The 18,238-nt window shown below is 39.3% G+C and overlaps 1 protein-coding gene and 2 pseudogenes across 5 annotated transcripts in view; 1 reads left to right on the forward strand and 2 right to left on the reverse strand.

Annotated features, from left to right (window-relative positions):
- The window catches only part of OPA1 (OPA1 mitochondrial dynamin like GTPase), a 96,627-nt gene that overhangs the window by 56,471 nt on the left and 21,918 nt on the right, over positions 1-18,238 (forward strand). For 4 of the 5 annotated variants that reach the window (XM_037040014.1, XM_037040033.1, XM_037040026.1 and 1 more), the window contains 8 exons: positions 149-314; positions 2,510-2,662; positions 7,610-7,718; positions 8,227-8,306; positions 11,381-11,521; positions 13,020-13,136; positions 14,458-14,551; positions 15,049-15,159. In XM_037040014.1, the coding sequence (XP_036895909.1) occupies positions 149-314; positions 2,510-2,662; positions 7,610-7,718; positions 8,227-8,306; positions 11,381-11,521; positions 13,020-13,136; positions 14,458-14,551; positions 15,049-15,159 (971 nt within the window). Of the gene's footprint in view, positions 1-148; positions 315-2,509; positions 2,663-7,609; positions 7,719-8,226; positions 8,307-11,380; positions 11,522-13,019; positions 13,137-14,457; positions 14,552-15,048; positions 15,160-18,194 lie in introns of all 5 variants that reach the window. The other variant, XM_037040019.1, reaches the window with a different exon arrangement.
- LOC118982893 (band 4.1-like protein 2) lies at positions 4,119-5,972 on the reverse strand (annotated as a pseudogene).
- Positions 6,349-7,197, reverse strand: LOC118982904 (band 4.1-like protein 2; annotated as a pseudogene).

The following is an 18,238-nucleotide window of genomic DNA, read 5'->3' on the forward strand; positions in this document are numbered from 1 at the left end:
GGTGATGCACGGGTGTGTACATCTGTCAACACTTTAAGTGTATGCAGCGTATTGTAAGTTATTGATACGTCTGATAAAGCTGTTTTTAAGAACTTAATAGTATATTTAAATTTAGTGTTCTTGAAGCTTTTTCTTTTTTAAATTTCAGGGAGGAGATCCTTCAGCAATCTTTGTGGGAAAGAGTGTCAACTCATGTGATTGAAAACATCTATCTTCCAGCTGCACAGACCATGAATTCGGGGACTTTTAACACCACAGTGGATATCAAGCTCAAACAGTGGACTGATAAACAGCTTCCTAATAAAGCAGTAGAGGTTAGGATATAATTTAATTAAATGGGTAAGAAGCATTATCTGAAGGGAGTAGGAGCTGTGAGGTGTAGATTGTATTCCCATCACAGCCGCTATCTTTCTTTTTATCTATATACTCCATTTATTCTTTATTCCTTGTGTTTGTGTTGGGACTAAGTTTAATACTGCCACCAGTTACTACTGTTATAAAACTTTACTAAATGTTACAGAACTTTGTTACGGTGTTGGTGTGAGTGTGTTGTTTTTCTTCCAACGGTAACATTTAACAAAACCACCAAAATGTGCTCGAATGTAAAATATTTTTAACTTATTCTGTGGATAAAGATTCCATAAGGACATGTTTAATGGATTAAATATTTTATATATCAATTTTCTGCAAGGCTCAACTATTCTTAATAATCACTTACTTAACTTGTGTCTTGCCAGAAGGTTAGACTGAAAATTGTTAAGTGCCTTAAAGAATGCATTTCTGTTACCTGTGTGTCTTGGCCCTGCCACTGACTAGCTGTATGATCCTCGGGCTGCTGGCTTAAGGTTTCTGTTTCCTGGTCTATAAAATAAGGGTGATAATGTCACCTACCTCATAGATTGTTATAAGGAGGAAGTGAGTTAATGTTTGTGAAATACATAGACAATACCTGGCCCGTAGTGATTGTTCAGTAAATGCAGCTGCTGTTACGATGACGATGATGACAATGACCGTCATCCAGAGTGATCAGCCATGCATGTTACCTGAAGAAGGGTTGTTCTGAGAGCCAGTGTGTCCAGCACTTCTGTGTGAGGATGTGCACGAAATGAGAATCAGTGTTAAAAATAATTTCGTTTTTCGTACCTTAGAGATACAATGTTTCTGACTAGGTGTTTTACCCTTTTCCTATCCTGTCCTGGCTTCTTCACCTCTGCTCTCAGTCTCCTCCCTTTCTGAGAACTCTTATAGTCAGACCACCTGAGCTGCACGTTGCTGACCCCTGGTCAGTTCTCCACACATTCACCCCTACAGTAATCAGAGCTGCTGCTGCCGCTTCACTGGCTCTCCTCACTTCTGATCAACCCTAACATTTTTGGGGCCCTGTCTCATGACGGGATATTTTTATATCCTACGGTTCAAGCAGTGGACGTGACCATAGAAATGGCAATGGTTTTGTCTCCTGCTGCTTTGCACCTTCGCACCTAGTTGTCGTACAGAGATGTGGACCCGCTGAAGGTCTAGAAACATCGATTTTAATACTCACTGTGTATTCTTGGGCAGGCACCTTTCTTTATGCCGTAATTTCTTCACATTTCAAATGAAGAAGGCTAAATATAAAATGCCATTAACTGGTCTACTTTAATTTTAAGTATAGTTCTTAATTACTTTTGACACTGCTCTTCCTTTCACTACTCATATAATTAGGAATTGGCTGTAATACAAGGCTGAATAATACTCAGCTGTGTCAGAGAGCATTGATGCACTGCTTCACATATCTGCACAAAGACAAAAATGTGAAGAAGGCTAACTCATTAAGAACTTTTAGCCCTGGCTGCTGTGGTTCAGTGGATTGAGTGCCAGCCTGCAAACCAAAGGGTTGCTGGTTCCATTCCCAGTCAGGGCACTTGCCTGGGTTGCTGCCGGGTCCCCAGATGGGGGTGTGCAAGAGGCAGCCACACACACTGATGTTTTTCTCCCTCTCTGTCTCCCTCCCTTCCCCTCTGTCTAAAAATAAATAAATAAAATCTTTAAAAAAAGAAATTTTAAACTTTGTACAGTGAGGAAGAAGTAAGCAAACTCTAGTGCTTACTTCCGGTAGCTGGCAGAGTGCACACCCTTTCTAAAGGGGCACCTCCCATTCAGCTTCGGCCGGTGGTGGCGTCAGGGAATGTGAGTATAGTGTTGCCAGATGGCTCCAGAAAGGCCGGAAATGTAGATTTGCATGGGAAGTCTCTCAATTTTTAAATACTGGGTACTAATTTTGAAAAATGTTAAACACTGTGTATGTCTACCACCACATGTCAGGAATTCAAATCTGTCCCACCAGAGACCAGGGTAAGATCACTAAGCTAGAGTTTATATTTGCTGACTTTTTTTAATGTGGTTTCACATGTATTTTCTGATAAGCTGATTTGTCACATCTACTTGACTTAAATTTATCTGCTTATTTTTCATGTTACACACTAAATGAAAGTATGTCGTATAAGGTTTTTGTTGTAAATAATTCTAGGTTGCTTGGGAGACACTACAAGAAGAATTCTCCCGCTTCATGACAGAACCAAAAGGAAAAGAGCATGATGACATATTTGATAAACTTAAAGAGGCTGTTAAAGAAGAAAGCATTAAACGCCACAAGTGGAATGATTTTGCAGAGGACAGTTTGGTATGTCATTTGTATCTTAGGGTGTCTGCCTCATATACTGTTTCTCAGATTGATAGTTGTATAGGAGACTATCTTGGTATGACTGAGTTGGATTCCAAATTGAAAATAATGAAGGAAAGAAATAGATTTGTGATCTGTAATTGACCCTTTGACATTTCTCTGCTCTTCTATAATTGTCTTCTGTTACTTCTTTCTTGGCTATCATTTCAGAAAAAAATCAAACATCTCAATAAACAGGCTTCTGTAAACTTCAGCAAATTATTATCCATTGGCCTGAACTGATAGTTGCTTCTCATTTTACTCTCTGTGGTAATGAAAGGACTTAGATGCATTGATTTGTAACGGATTGGAGTCATGAAATGTCTGACTCCCAAACTCATAATGCTGACTGCTGTGAGCTGAATGCTTACGAAGTGCTTACAAATGCTGTGTGTTTTGTAACCATTGTGGCATTATGTTAGTTCTTTTTCTTCAGAACCTATACCAACCTCATTTTATAACAGGATTGCAGAAAGCAGAATGTCATTTAATACAACTTAAAGCTGCTATAAATCTGATCTCGCATCATAACTATACACAGGGTCAAAAGCAAAGGGAAAAAATGATCAATACAGTTAATAAATCCCTATCAGGTATCTGGTGTAAGCTTTAAATGGTCTAGCTTTCTTATAACCATCAAAAAATCACTACTGCCCCCACCAACTCCTCTCCCCGGTGTCCTCAACCCTGTGTGAATTATGAAACTATCCAAAAGAGACAGGCATGCTCAATAATGGAAGGTCAGCTTTGCATGTAGTGTTCTACACATGCTCCAGCAGTGGGAAGTAGTGAAATGTGGACGTGTAAAGAAAGAAAACACTGACGTTTTAAGCAGCCTGAATGTTTAGAAGGGAAGAAACAATTTTCTTTCTCCTTCCCCCTGGTTCTGGAATGCTGCTGAAGAGCATGGGTCTGAGAAGTGCTGGCTCCGTGGGGCGCGGGCGTCTGTAAACACTGTGCGTGGTCAGCAGAATTCTTCCTGACGCTCTAGTCTGCAGATTCTGACTCTGCTAACAGTAAAGCCGCCGAACTGCAAAGTCGAAAGGGTCCAATATAAAAAGATATCCCCAATGAATTTCTCAAACAGTAGAAAACTTTCAAGATGTATGAAATGTTTTTAATTCATACTAATTTTTCATACAGTACATTTACTGCAATCTGAAAACTCTAAATATTTACTGTAATTCAGTGAGAAGCAGCTGGAAGGAGAGTTGTTATCTAAATTAGTCAGTTTCCTTTCTGCACAATAGCACCTGTTCAAATAAACAGCACCTTATCCATGAGCCATAAAAAGCAGGTGTTTGTACACAAAGTAAACTGGAAACAAAACAAATCTCCCTAATTAAAAAAAAAGAGAAAATTTAGAAGTGGTTATAAAACAAAATAATATATTAAAATGCAAAGGAACAGTGTAGGCCAGACCTGTTAGGTAGGGTTTAGTGTTCGCATTTTAATCCTTCAGGCTTCTGGTCGCTGACTGTTTGTAGTGTGAATTTGCTGGAGTAGAGGTGTGGCACTAACACCCGAAGTGGTCAGAAGTCTTCAGGCTCACGGAGTTGCATGTTGTTTAATGAATGAATTTGTCAACTTGCTCTCCCCCCTCCTCCAGCTCCGTTTCTTTGTGCTGCATCACTCTTTTGACCGACAGCTGGGGCGCTGCTGTCTGGCTCCCCTGGCGGCCTGGGCCAGCGCCTGCGTGATCAGCGTCTGCATCACCTGTGATCATATTGCAATTCTCAGTTCTTGTTTCAGATATCCCACCTTTCATAGTCTTGGTGTTGTGTGGTTGTGCTTGTCAGCAGAGTCAGATGTGATGGTCTGTACTCTTCCTAACATGCCTGAGTCACCAGCTGCCCCACCATCAATCTGCGGAGACTCCTGCGGTGGCTTTGGTGTCAGTTTGGACAATAGGGACTTCCTTGGTGGAGATTTCTATCCTTTGTGGGGCATCAAAAATGTTTACCTTCTCTGTCTTTACCATGGGTGGCTCTGAAAAACAGATAATTTGAGGCAAAACATCAATGTCAGCATGAGACACCTGTCCATTAACTTCATGGTGCTTGTCCTCTGTGTCTTCGCTCACATCTTCCTTGGTAGTGCCTTTGTACACTGTCCTCTGCAGACGTCTTTGGGGCAGCCACATTTTCCTGGGTCACTGTTTCTGCTGTGCTCACACCTGCTTGTTTGCCTGGGCTGGCTCCTGGTGCCGGTTGCTCCCTCTCTACTGTCTTGGCTGTTCGGCTGGTTCTCCCTCCACCTCTTCTTCATACTCCTCCGGTTCTTCCTTTACGGTGCCCTCGGTCACACAGTGTTGGGGCTATACTCTCCCCCGTCTTCCTCCTCACCCCCACTGCTGCGTCTGCTTTCGGGAGACAGGGAGGTAGAGTCTTGGTGTCAGAGGCTCCACCGTACAGATCGCCTCAGGACCACTCCCAGGTGCTATCTCTTCGCTGTTCATTTCTTCTGTGACTATTTTCATCCTTCCCAACTCCTGCCTATTTCTTCTCCTCTGCTGCATTCAGTCTCATGCAAGCTCTTTCCTTCCGTGAGTTGTACATGTGGGACTTTAGTGGGGCTTCTGCTGTCCCATCTGCCATCCCCATTCTGTACCACGGCAGTTCTCACAACTCCACAGCTAAGTGCTGAAACCCCCCAGCAGGGACAGGAAAATCCTTTGTAGATAAGGCTTTGGTCCACAACACCAGTAAGACCCATCTAGAATTCTGGAGATCCGCTTACTCAATTTGCCCTGGCCTTGTCAATACGGAATTTGCCTGGTGGGTCTAGGCCTGCATGCAGCCACTGTAGTGAAATTTGGACCCTAAGGTCAGGAATCTGGCCTTTGGTGGCTGCTCTGAAGACACCAGCCTGTGAAAAGTATGATATTTCACATACACTTTTCATTGCCTTTCCACAGCCAGTTCGGCAGTTTGAATTCAGTGGTACTTTCAAACTGTTCCAGCTCTGCTGGCCTTAATGTAAAAGTCACTACACTGACAGGAAATTTTCTAGGTTTTCAGCCAACCAAATGATTGATTCTCAGTCTTTGTAAATGAGGAGCCCCTTAGCACACAGGCGCAGCTTAATGTTTGCACCTTCTGAGTCCTTGGCATGATGTGGGTCAACACCATACATGGGAAGCCTCTTTGCAGTTTCTAAGACTGAGAGCAGCTTGTGCTGGAGATAAGATTCTGTGGGTTTTATGCAACTCCGCTGCCTTCTCTTCCAGCTCCTTCATCTGGGAGGGGGCAAAATGAAGTCACTGAGGCCATGACTGGCATGCTCTTCTGGGTCGTAGTCTCCAAGCAGCCTGTAGTGTGGAGATTCTGGGAGGGCATCATTCACAAAAGATCAGGGCAGATGGACAGAGGCAGTGTCCTGCCAGAGCTGAAAGCACAGGAAGTACCTGGTGATATCTTCAGCAGTTGTCTCTGTTTGTCTTGGGGGATCTAGCCAGTTTTTCTGCTCGTGGCTTTCCTGAAATGGAAGTCCAAAGTAGTCCTCCAGGGGGTTGAGATTTCACACGCTTTTTCAAGTTACACCTCCCCCTTAGTACATTTTCCAGGTCACAGCTGTACTGGTGCCATCTAGGAGGGTCACGTTACAGTTCTGGTCTTTTTGATGGCTGTTTGAGCAGCCTTCTCTACGTTTAGCTTATTGGTCTACACTTCCTTCATCTCCCTTTTTGCTGCTGCTTCTGATTTGTCTTCTTGAATCTTCTTTACCTTCTCCTCCCTTCTTTCCTTCCTTCTTCAGCGTACTGCACGTCAATACTGCTCACTAAAGGTGTCTTTCCTTGACACCAACTTTAATGACCTGTTGTTTTCTCTGGGCTGTTTCTTCAGCATCACCCTTGGCCTTCCTCTCTTCTTCAGGAAGATTCCTCTTTATCTAAAACCTGTTCTTCCACAAGCTTGAATAGGCTTTTTCTTATCTCCTCCATCTCAGGCCACTACTAAGTTGTAGAACTTTTGTTTCATAAGTTACGGGTTATGAATCGAGAAATGGCCCTACTCTCAGATAGACTCTTCCGCCGCTTCAGGCAGCGTGGGCTACATTGGCCTTTAGATGGAGGAGATGATTGGGAATGGTTTTTCTCCTCTGGATCGCGTGACTGATTCTGCTGATTTTCTGCTACTTCATGTTTCTCCTTGGTTGTATCTGCTCCTAACTGGTCAGATTCCTTGTTCCCTTCAGAGGCAGAGCCTACATCAGAAGTCATGGTCACAGCTAATGCCATAGCCAGCGTGTGGTTACTGTTTTGCCTCACAGAAGTTGTTTTCTGGCCACGAGCTACTACAAGTTGTTGAAACCTTCTGGCAGCAACATAGGAAACTACCCTTGTCACCCGTTGTCCCACAGAAATATAGTCAGTTTCTAGGCCTATTTCGTTCTTAAACATACTATATATTGTTGTTGTTGGCAAAGCTGGGATATAAGCCCCGTTTTGTTTAACTATAAAACCTGACTCCTAACCTCCACCACCCGGTATAATCTTTTGTTATGTATAACATTCTTCTCACCATAATCAAACCTTATTAGGCACCTGCTGTATGACCAAAAGGAGAGGTAGAGATGAACTGAAGTGTTAACTCCTGAACTCTAGGGTTCTAGATGTAGGACTTTATGTAGTTGAAGGTGTAATATGGCCCCCTGTCCTGCAGCGACCTTAAAGATTGTCAGCTCATTTAATCTAGGCAAGGAGAAAAGTCTTCGTTTGTTTTTTAGACAGAAAGCTGACAAATAGGCAGATAATAGGACCTTCTGCATTTGTGTGGAAGGGCAATATTTTCATGTTGTTTTAGGTACATCTGTTATTTTGGATATTTGCTTAGCTGTCAATCTGAATAAAGTTAGTAAACAATAAGACACAAATCAAATTAACTTTTTATTTGCATGTTCTTTCAGAGAGTTATTCAGCACAATGCTTTAGAAGACCGGTCCATATCCGATAAACAGCAGTGGGACGCAGCCATTTACTTCATGGAAGAGGCTCTTCAGGCTCGTCTCAAGGACAGTAAGTAGGGGCATGGGTACTGCGTTTCAAGTGTTCCCAGTGATGAGGGACTCGCCCAACCTCAAAGACATACTGATGTTCTTTGTTAAAAAAACTTTTGTTTAAAACATTAGTATTTCTAGGTCTTTGTTGTTAACCCTGTAGTTGAATATTATTTGTGGGATTTTTTTTTTGTCAACTGCTTGGTAACTAAGATATTAGATAAATTAGGTGCATGTTTATAAGTGCCGATTATCTAAAAAGCTATATTCAGACTATTTTAGTGTTTTGTAGTATGCTTATGAGAACTTTACAAGCAATTGTATTTTTCATAGGTTATAAACATACATAATTAAATTTTTTCTTGTGTATTTACCCTATCAATTATATAATTTTTCTTCATTTCAACTGACTTTATATTGGTATATCACTTTGAAGTAGTTAAGAAAGCCAGAATATTATGTTATAATTCACATACTTGGTAAATGATAAAATTCATAATGAATTTTTTTTAATTTATTTTTTAAAGCTGAAAATGCAATTGAAAACATGGTGGGTCCAGATTGGAAAAAGAGGTGGTTATACTGGAAGAATCGGACCCAAGAACAGGTGAAAACAAATCTCTGTGCTTATGATGATCACATTTTATTCATTTTAGTTCAAGCAATAAAATACAACCTTTGCACATCTCTAGAGCAGTCTTAATAATTTCAGGTGTTTGTGTCAGCTTTTCTTAAATATCAAATCTTTAAAATAAACAGTAAACTGTTTACCTTATGAATGAAAGATATTTTATAAGTGAAGTAGCTGTGTTATTGAAAGAGGAGATGAAAAATGCCCCTTTTGTGGTTGATTACTCTGTTCATTTCAGTTTCCTGTTTGTGGAAAAATTGAAGATTAAAGTTATGAGAAAAGAAAGAAAAAGAATGACAAGGATCTCAGACGATGTAGAATGAATATGGTTAGAGTAAAAATTTAATGACTTTTTAAAACTTTATTCTATCATCTTTGGATTTTTTGTGAGTTGTCTATTTAAATTATGTTATTTTACCTTTTTTGCTCTTGTGTTCACAAAATTAGTGCAAAATTTCAGACAGGAACTAGAGTTGTAGAATTCACTTATTGACACTTAATGAGCACTTCAGAAGAATAAAATGGTAAAGACAAGGGTAACTAACTTTACAAATGCGTGAAAGAGGGAGAATGTGTAAGGCTTTACAGTCCCTGTCCTCTTTTTATTCCTTATTGTTGTGGCTTTTTTCCTATCTAGCATTCAGTCTTACACCACCGTCTCATTCTTGTTCATTCCTTAAGTGAAAGAGTGGAGACAGAATGCAGAGCGAGACTACATGAAGGCAGGAAGAGATGAGTAAGAAGAGGTGCACCTAACCCACTCTGTTGTTTCTGAGTCCGGGTGGTCAGAGAGGGAGACGAAGATACGGAAGTACTGAGAGAGGATCTAAAGAGAATGAAATATTACCAAATTAGACATTATTCCTATTTTCTTATTTATGTTATTTTTTAAATAGAGCTAGTTTAATTTTATAATCAACACCTATTTTTTTTTCTAGTTTCTTGTGTTTCTTGTTTTATAAGCTATCAGGTCAGTCCCAGTTTGTCTTAAAAGAGTGAAGGGACAGTGTCCTCTTCTCTGTTTTACTGAAATGATTTCTGTGGAAAGAAGGAGTGCTTAGGAGACTGAGAGAAGCTGGAGAAGCGGACCGAGTTACTGATCGGAGGTGCCTGTGTTCATTCAGGGTGCATCAGCTATCCCTGCTGTGCACACGGGCTGAGAGCAGGCCGTCTGCCAGGAAAAGCTGCTAGGGGACCATCAGAGGTTTCTGACTTTGAGACAGGACGAGGTATCAGTTGGAGAAAAACAGTGTAAGGCAAATAAACACCAAAGAAAAATGATGTCCAACTTTCAAGTCCTAATGCAACAGGCTTAGAGTCTCCAAACGATTAATGAGGGTAAAACTTGCCTCAGTAACTCGTGGTAAATATGCTTTGGCCATACACTCTCAGATGGAAATGATTCCTGGTTGTAAGTTATTTTTCTCAGAAACTTAAACCCATAAGAGTCCCTTCAAGAGAAGCAGAGGGATTCTTTTTAAGGTCATACACGGATCTGTGTCCTAGAAGAGGAACACGGAAACCCTTTAGAGCAGAGCATTCTCCTCCCTGGGTTTCAGGGCGGGACATATGTAAGACTCAGGATCACTTTAGAACAGAGGCCGTACTCTGGATCATAGAGGGGCTATATGAGAGGTGTTCGTGTATGTTTGTTTATTCTTTCAAAACAATGCCCACTGTCAGACCCCTGTGAAGTTCGTTGTGGCTCTCTAACCACTGCTGTAGACCTCATACCTGGACATCACTGTAGGGAACAGATTCCAGAGGAGGTTGAGCGTGTCTCTGGGTCTCGCTTTGCAAGTTTAAGGCAGCCACATCTACAGTTCTTTCTGTCTTTGAGTGATCAGATTTAGCAGGGAAAGAAACTTAAGATTGTTCTGTGTTAAAGATGATGAATCCTTACATTGAAAACTGTTTTTGTGCTTTTGCAGTATTACTTTTTCCTTAGTTTTCTAGGAAAAGCTGTCTCTGAAAACTCTCACCTTGCCTGAGCTACTCTAGTGCAGATCTTGGTCAGGAGAAATTAATGGGAGGGGGTGCCACCCTGTAGACCAAGTGAGGTGGGGACAGATGCACGGGTGGGAGTGGAAATAGGACAGAAGAGCTGGGGAGTGTCATCTTTAGAGATTTCCTTCCTACCTCAGACCAAATAGCGGATCTTTAAGGAAACAGTGAAATTTCTCTTTATTAAATACTTCTTCTGAAGTGTCATGTTTTCAGAGAATATTAATTAGTTCCATTTATAAGCCAATTATTTGTGTTTAAGTGTTATTTTTACATAAGTGCTCAGATTCGTAGGTTGGTATAGGTTAGGCTAAGTGCTATGGTAGTAACTTGAAGCTCTTTCAACCGTGCAATTTTAAAAGAAGTATTAGAAAATGAAAAGACACACTCGGCACTGTATAAGGGTCTTATTTCTAAACTTATCACTAGTGTATGTATGTTCTCCTCCTTTGGTGAAGAGATGATGAACAAGTACAGAGAAGAGCCTGGAAGTGAATTTAAGAATAATAGGCACCTTACAGAAGCAATCTAAACCATGATTTTTTAATAAAAAAAAACTTTTTAAAAAGCCCACTATGAAATTTATATTTGATATACTGGGAAAGAAACTTGTCAACCGGTACAAAGCTCATAATCATCTACTTCTTAGATATAAGGCATTTGCAGAAACACTGTTTCTTCTTGTGTACTTGGGGTCCTGTTTCCCAGACTAAAATCACACTCTAGGGTCAAGAATGAAAGTCCACGGTAAGATGGCTGGTTACTGTACCTTCAACAGTAAAATATTTTAGAAGAGTAAAATAACAGCAGGTAGGGCTAAATCAGCCTTGCTTGGCTTTGCCTTGCTTCTCCTTCCTTCCTTCTCAGTGCCATGCGGCCCTGCTCTCACACAAGCCCGAGTGCCGTGTCCTTTCTGGTGTGTGTCAGTTGAGCTCCTATCACCTGTTGTGCAACAGCAATGTGTTTATTACAGTTGGGACTCTGTTTTTATAAGTGTGCCAGATCATGAACCAAGTAAACACCGTCTTCTCTTAAATATTTTCAAGTGTGTTCACAATGAAACCAAGAATGAGCTGGAGAAGATGTTGAAATGTAATGAGGAGCACCCAGCGTATCTTGCAAGTGATGAGATAACTACAGTCCGAAAAAACCTCGAATCCCGAGGAGTAACAGTGGATCCAAGCCTGGTAAGAAATGTGCCAAAAAGCGTGGACTTGCTTCCTTAGTCTCTGTTTCTTGGTGGACAGTGCCTTCGGGTCCTGCTTCCCTCAGTTATGAAAATACGAGGATAAAAATAATTACAGGGTAGACTGCTATTTGCTTACCTTCACAATGCTTATTTGGGGAAAGTTTGAATAAGAAACCGTTTCCGGGTCTGTGTTTCCTAGTTAGGGTGTAAGGGATCAAAACCTCATGTGAATATTAGCTTAAGTGAAACCCAACAAGAAAAGTAATTATAGTGAGGAAAACTCATAAAAGAAATTTCAGAGCCACATATAATTCTTTTAAAGATTACCTTCTGTTTATGTTTTCTTATTTGAGAAATGATTGTACTTTAAATTCCACCACAGGTCAGAACAAGAAAAGAAACCTGAAATTCAAAACAGTTAAAGCTGTTATACATATAGCTTTATTTGTAAATTGAAAATGAAATTAAGACTAATGATTATATGAAATTACTTGTTGACTATAGATTTAATTTATCCACATTGCCCTAGCTCTCATTAACAATAAATTGTATTTAGTTTGATACTTTTAAATTGTGTGTGGCTATAGGTATTGATACTTTGGTTAATACAGTGGGAGAGGCTTTATCCATATTTCTGATATGGATTGGCTTCGTGTCTTAATTACTTTCCATGAGCAAGAAAATCTTAGGTTTTTTCCAAAAGACACTTTGCTCAGTCACTTCCTTCATGAAGCTATAAAATAGGTAGCAATGTACTATGACAAGAATAGTAGATGGACTGGATGTCAGGAGATGTGGATTCTAATACAGTTTCATTTTATTTGCTATTAATGTTCCCTTTAATAATTAATCTCTCTGAGCCCTATTTTTTCATTATTATATAATGTTAATGATACTTGTTATTATTGTTATGCTTTAAAAAATATAGTGGTGTGAAAGAACCTTGAACACTCGAAAGAGCATATAGCAAGAGTGTGGAGTGGGTCATATTGATGTAGCAACTGAAATGCAGTATTCAGAGTTACTACATGTAGTAACCCAACTTTGGGTGGGTTCATGGGCATGGTCTGAGACCAACATCTGACTCCTACTCTGTCCAAGGCTCACAACCTCTTTTTGCCTTGGAAACTTTACCTTAAATTAGGAAGATAACCCTGACCTTATCTGCTCTAGAAGATGATAATTTTAATGTAGCAGCAATGCTTGTTAAAAACACTGCAGATTCGAGTACATAAACTGGTGGGGGTCAGATTAGTAGTAAATCTAAATCTAATCTTTATCTTGAAAAAAATTAATGAATGAAAAACGTTGGAGTTGGTCCAAAGGTTGTGGGTTATTGTTAAGCCGGAAAAGGTTGGTAGAATAACAACTTTGCCATTGGTTTTAATTAACTTTTTTATAAATATGCTTTGTATATGGTTTTCAGAATATGTTTGGTTAACTTGAAGAGTGTGGAATAACTCTTTGGTGTTTGTTTGTTTGTTTTTTCATTTTAGATTAAGGACACTTGGCATCAAGTTTATAGAAGACATTTCTTAAAAACAGCTCTAAACCACTGTAACCTTTGTCGAAGAGGCTTTTATTACTACCAAAGGCATTTTGTAGATTCTGAGGTAAGGTTTCTAAAAAACAAGCAGAAATTGTTTTTTTAGCAACAGTTTTTTAAAATGCTTAAACATAAACTTAAGCTTTAGCATTGTTTTTAAGTCCTTTGATCTTCTGGAAAAAATGTGTGATGTATAAAGAATGCCCTAATCCACATATTTTCAAAGATATTTGCCACTTTGGTAGGATCTGCATCTCACAGGTACATCATGCCAGTGCCTCTAAGATTGTGTGTGCATATAATAGGCACTAAACCACTTAAAATTTTTTTTAAGAATTAATTTTGTATGTTAGAAAATAATACATTCCCATTGTACAAAGTTAATGCAAATAAATAAATGTAAAAAAACATGCAAAAGGAAATAGTCCTCTATAATTCTTAACCTAGAAGTATTTCAATTAACTTTTTTGTAGACTTTTGTGCAACTCTTTTGTATGTGTATAACATATATTTGCATAATGGAAATCGTACTGCAAAACTATTTTTATTGTGCTAGTTTCCTGTATTATGTTGTAATTTTAATTCTTTATATCACTAAAATCTTGTTTTAAATAGTTCTTTTAAAGAACTTTAAAAGTTCTAGGACAGTTGTAAATAGTTTAATGCCACATTTTACAAAATAACCTCTAGGTGGCAGGAGATGATGTATTTTTGAACATATTCTTACAAGCAGAAATATTTTTAATGTATCCTTCTGAAAGAGCTGTGTAAGTCAGTGATCTTATGTGAGACCCCTACAATGCTTTCCTTTTGAGTTTTCAGAGGCTTAAAGTAAATTTAAATTTAAATGTACCTATGTAAAAAGTGGCAAAATTTTTTGCATACTTTTAATTGTTGAGAAGACCTCTTACAGAAAACCTTCTTTTTAAAAAAATCATTAATTTATTTTCACATACAACTGAATTTCAAAAATTTCTTTAGTATACACTCAAAGATAAGAGATTAACCTAAGAACATTTTTTAACATGGTCATGAGTTGAAACTAAATACAAATTAAGGGTTATATAATATGCTGTGGGTTTCTACTTGTATATAACATAATGAAATACTTTACTTCTCGAGTCTGTTTGCTTTGTTATTGGAATCAAAGCAAAGTTACTTAGGTGTGGGGTAGAGAGAATCCAAATCGTGAAGAATTTGATGGCTCCTGTGCAGAAAAGATTCCATAGCTTGTATCTACAATAGGAATATGAGTATATATGTTAGGTAAATCTGAATATTTTTATTTAAAGCTTAGGCTGTGGTTACTCACTGTAGCAGTTATTGTGGTTATGATCAAATTTATGTTTACATTTGCACTTGGTAATTTTAATTACCTATTATTTCAGTTGGAATGCAATGATGTTGTCCTGTTTTGGCGAATACAGCGCATGCTTGCAATCACCGCAAACACTTTAAGGCAACAGCTTACAAACACTGAAGGTGAGCCACAGAGAACTGTTTTCTAACTTTGACATTAAAAATAATAGTAATAACATCCATAGTTAAAAACATTCCCAGATGCTTCCTTTATAGTAGTTTCATTAAAAAACTGGAAATGACTCTTCTCCCCTAAAATATTAATGCAAATAAATTGTAATTGAAAAAGATGGGAGTTAAAACATACCAGGAACCTCTCTTTATTGTATAAAAACTGTTAGAAAAGGACTACAAAGCATCACTTGGTTTTCTGAGAAATCTGTGCTTCTGTTAAAAGTGGTGGGTCTGGAGAATAATGACTTTCTCTGAGATACATGTTTAGTTTTATGTTGTTAAAAGTACTGTATAGTGGTAAATATTCTCCATATAACTGTGAGAAGTCTGAACGTAGATTAATGTGATGAGAAAAATAAGAAGTTACTCTTCGTATATTGTTAATGTCGCATCCTTGTGCATTCATGAAAGTGGTACTCCTCAGCATTTTCCTTTACTTTGAACAGTCAGACGATTAGAGAAAAACGTTAAAGAAGTATTGGAAGATTTTGCTGAAGATAGTGAGAAGAAGGTTAAGTTGCTCACCGGTAAACGCGTTCAGCTGGCTGAAGACCTCAGTGAGTAGTTTTTCCTGCCGTTCACCTTACTGCCTTTTCACCATCCCCATTTCTGTTTGTTTGTTGACCCAGTTAGTCTCAAACTTACAGAAAAGTATATACAGTGAACTCTGTTCCCTGGACTATTTGAGGGAAAGATGCTAACTTGAAGCCCCACTGCTTCCAAGTACTTTAATGTGTGTTTCTTAGAAAATGGATTTTCTGGCAACCATTAAAATCAGTATGTTAACACGGACACATCACCGCATCTAATTTCACACCCCATTCAAGTTTCCCCTGTTGTCCTAACGTTTTCCTTTCATGTAACAAGATGTTCCATGTTTGTTCTGTACTTCCCTGATCCAGCTTTTTTATTTTTTATTTTTGAGAATGGTATTAGAAGTCAAGGCTGGGAACTAAATATGCTCACTGGAACATCACTGTACCCAGACCCCCTCGGTGGAAAGAGCTGGGGAGCAAATGTTATGTGTGTGCGTGTGCACGTGTAGAGACACATACACATGTTTGTGTCTATATTTCTAGCCATATGTATGTGTCTATATTGAAAGCCATAGCTGATACTGATATTCACCATTTTAATGAAGTAATACAGGGTTGGTTCTAGTTTTCCCCTTTTCCATACTTGTAACTACTTTGTCTAACAGTGAGAAATCTGGCTTCAGGTAACATTAATATATTTACTTATTTTCATCAGTCCTTCTGTATGTACCCAAACTGGCCGCTATGCCCTTCATTGAACAAATGTTCTTTGCCCCCAGCTCAGGCTCTCATTGCTGACCCCAGGCCACTGCTGTAGTGCCTCATTGTGTTGGTTCCTTTTCCACCTCATCTAGGCTCTGACATCTCATCTCAGGTAGCCCTTCTTTATGGAGTCCTTTTTACTGAGCCCATGCTCTGACCCTCTGTGCAGACATCTCCCCCCTTGTTCTCCCCTACCCCTGCACCCTACCACAGGACTCCCTCCCCCCTGAAGCCAAACTGTGTTTTTGTGGAGACGCCCTCTCTATCGTTCTTGTGCTCTAACACCCTGCACCAGACTACCTTCCTAAACAGATACTCTCCTCACCCCTCGGCCAGGCCACCAACAGGCCCGTGTGAACACCCTCTTCCACTGGGCCAGGCTTCTCTCCTGCACTGGGCTTCTGCACTGCACGAGATGGCTTTCCCTTCCCTCCACCGTCCTCTACCCCCACTCCAGCTTGGCCTTACTGATCACTTTGTCCCTTTGTTGTGGGTGGGGGTATTTCTTCCCTGATGCTAGTAGGTTCCTAGCTTTAAGATGTTTTAATTGGTTATTAATATTTCCTTAGATCTTTGAAAAACCAAGGAAGTCAGTGAAAGACTAATTCTATTAAATAAAAATAAAATTACTGGGGGTTGATACATCTTTTGAACTTGTTACAGTTTCCCTTATTTCAGCTTCCTGAAACAAAGTACTTTTTCTTTCACTGTATACTTGTATTTATTATCTAATGAGTTTTCTGATATCTAAAAGAAAGCATATGGTGAATAGAAAGTTCTTCACCCTGGGTGGGTAGCTCAGTTGGTCAGAGAGTTGTCCCAATACACCAAGGTTGCGGTTCAATCCCCAGTTGGGGCACATGCAAGAAGCAGCCACAGGTACAAAAGTGGAACAACAAATCGGTGTTTCTCTCCGCCTCTCCTTCTCTCTAAAAAAATCAGTAAGTTAAGAAAAAAACAAAGTTCTTCAAATTTGGAAACCGTTTCTAAGCTGAATTCATGTCACTACAATACGATCACTCGAGTCTCCAATAGAAAGCGGGCAGTTTTCCTATTCCCCACCCTGAGCCTAGGCAGAGTGCTGTCTTCCACAGTTTGTCTTTCCTTTCTCTCTCCACGTCTAAGTTATCTGAGCTCTTCATTTTGGTCTTTTCCTTCACTTTCTTTAGATAATCTTTTTTTGAAACATATCCCATTTTAACTTTTATTTCCATTTTCTGTTGTCTTTCTTTTTTTTTCCATGCCACTTTGGCAACCTATGAAAGTTTGTGCTGACTTACAGAAGAGTCGCTCATCTGGAATTGCTGTTTGTTAGCTGTGCTATCTCAGGCGGGGTTTCTGCCAGAGCCTTAGCAGTGTTGTGAAGGTGACTACCACCGTGGATGTTCAGAAACATAGGCAAGTCCCTGGTACATAATTTTATGCTGAATTATGCTGTTCCGGGAAGAAGGGTGTCCATGTCACAACAAACACAAATGTATTTGTGTTCCCAAGACACCGTTATCAGGCAGTGGCATTCCTCAGTGTGTTTCACCAGTGTACACACTTTTAAGGGAGTAAAAAAAATCATGTGTTTTCTCATGTTTTATAATACAGCCTTTTGTGTAATCCTGTCACTTTCCATTCTCAATTTGATTCTTTAAAGAAAGTATATTACTAGCACAAATCTGTGCACTGTCAAGCTAGGTCATCTGTTCTACTGGTTTTGCTGAGAAACTCATGACTCCCTTAAAATGATTTACTACTCTGTAAATATGGAATAATGGTCGTGTTAATGTACCACATACTGTCCTTGGAAGCAGGTGTTTGAGCAGCAACTCACTTCGCCAGTCACACGATGGGAGATGGATGAGTCATGACTTTGTCCATTGGTTGAGAAAGAATCTTGTATATCTTTCCTTACTGTTTATCTTCAGTCTAACACTTGGACTGAATATGGTCATGGATACTTTCAACAAGAAAACTTAAAGTTTAGCAGTTACTCCTGTGTTACATAGATCAGTGTCCTGTATACATAGTCAATTAGAATAATGTGTCTCTGTTAACAGAATTTAGAGAAGGGAGGCAATCAAGAGAGGTTTTACTATGACGTTAAAACTGCATAGGGTAGAATATTATAGAGATTTGTAAAGTTTGATAACACCACGCTTCCTGCACTTTACTTTGGAGGCTCACCAACTGGTTGTCCTTTAAGATGAGTACATAAGAAGTTGTTGGTTGGTTTCTCATCCTGGAGAAGATAGAGCATGTTCACTAGTGAAATGAAACCACAAAGCCTGAGTTAGGAGGGTCAGAGAAATTAGAGGCAGGACCACATTTCTAGTTTTGGGAGGCTCAC

This window comes from Sturnira hondurensis, unplaced genomic scaffold (genome assembly GCF_014824575.4).
Source record: "Sturnira hondurensis isolate 20B ecotype Veracruz unplaced genomic scaffold, ASM1482457v3 Scaffold0000396, whole genome shotgun sequence".
NCBI lineage: Eukaryota > Metazoa > Chordata > Mammalia > Chiroptera > Phyllostomidae > Sturnira > Sturnira hondurensis.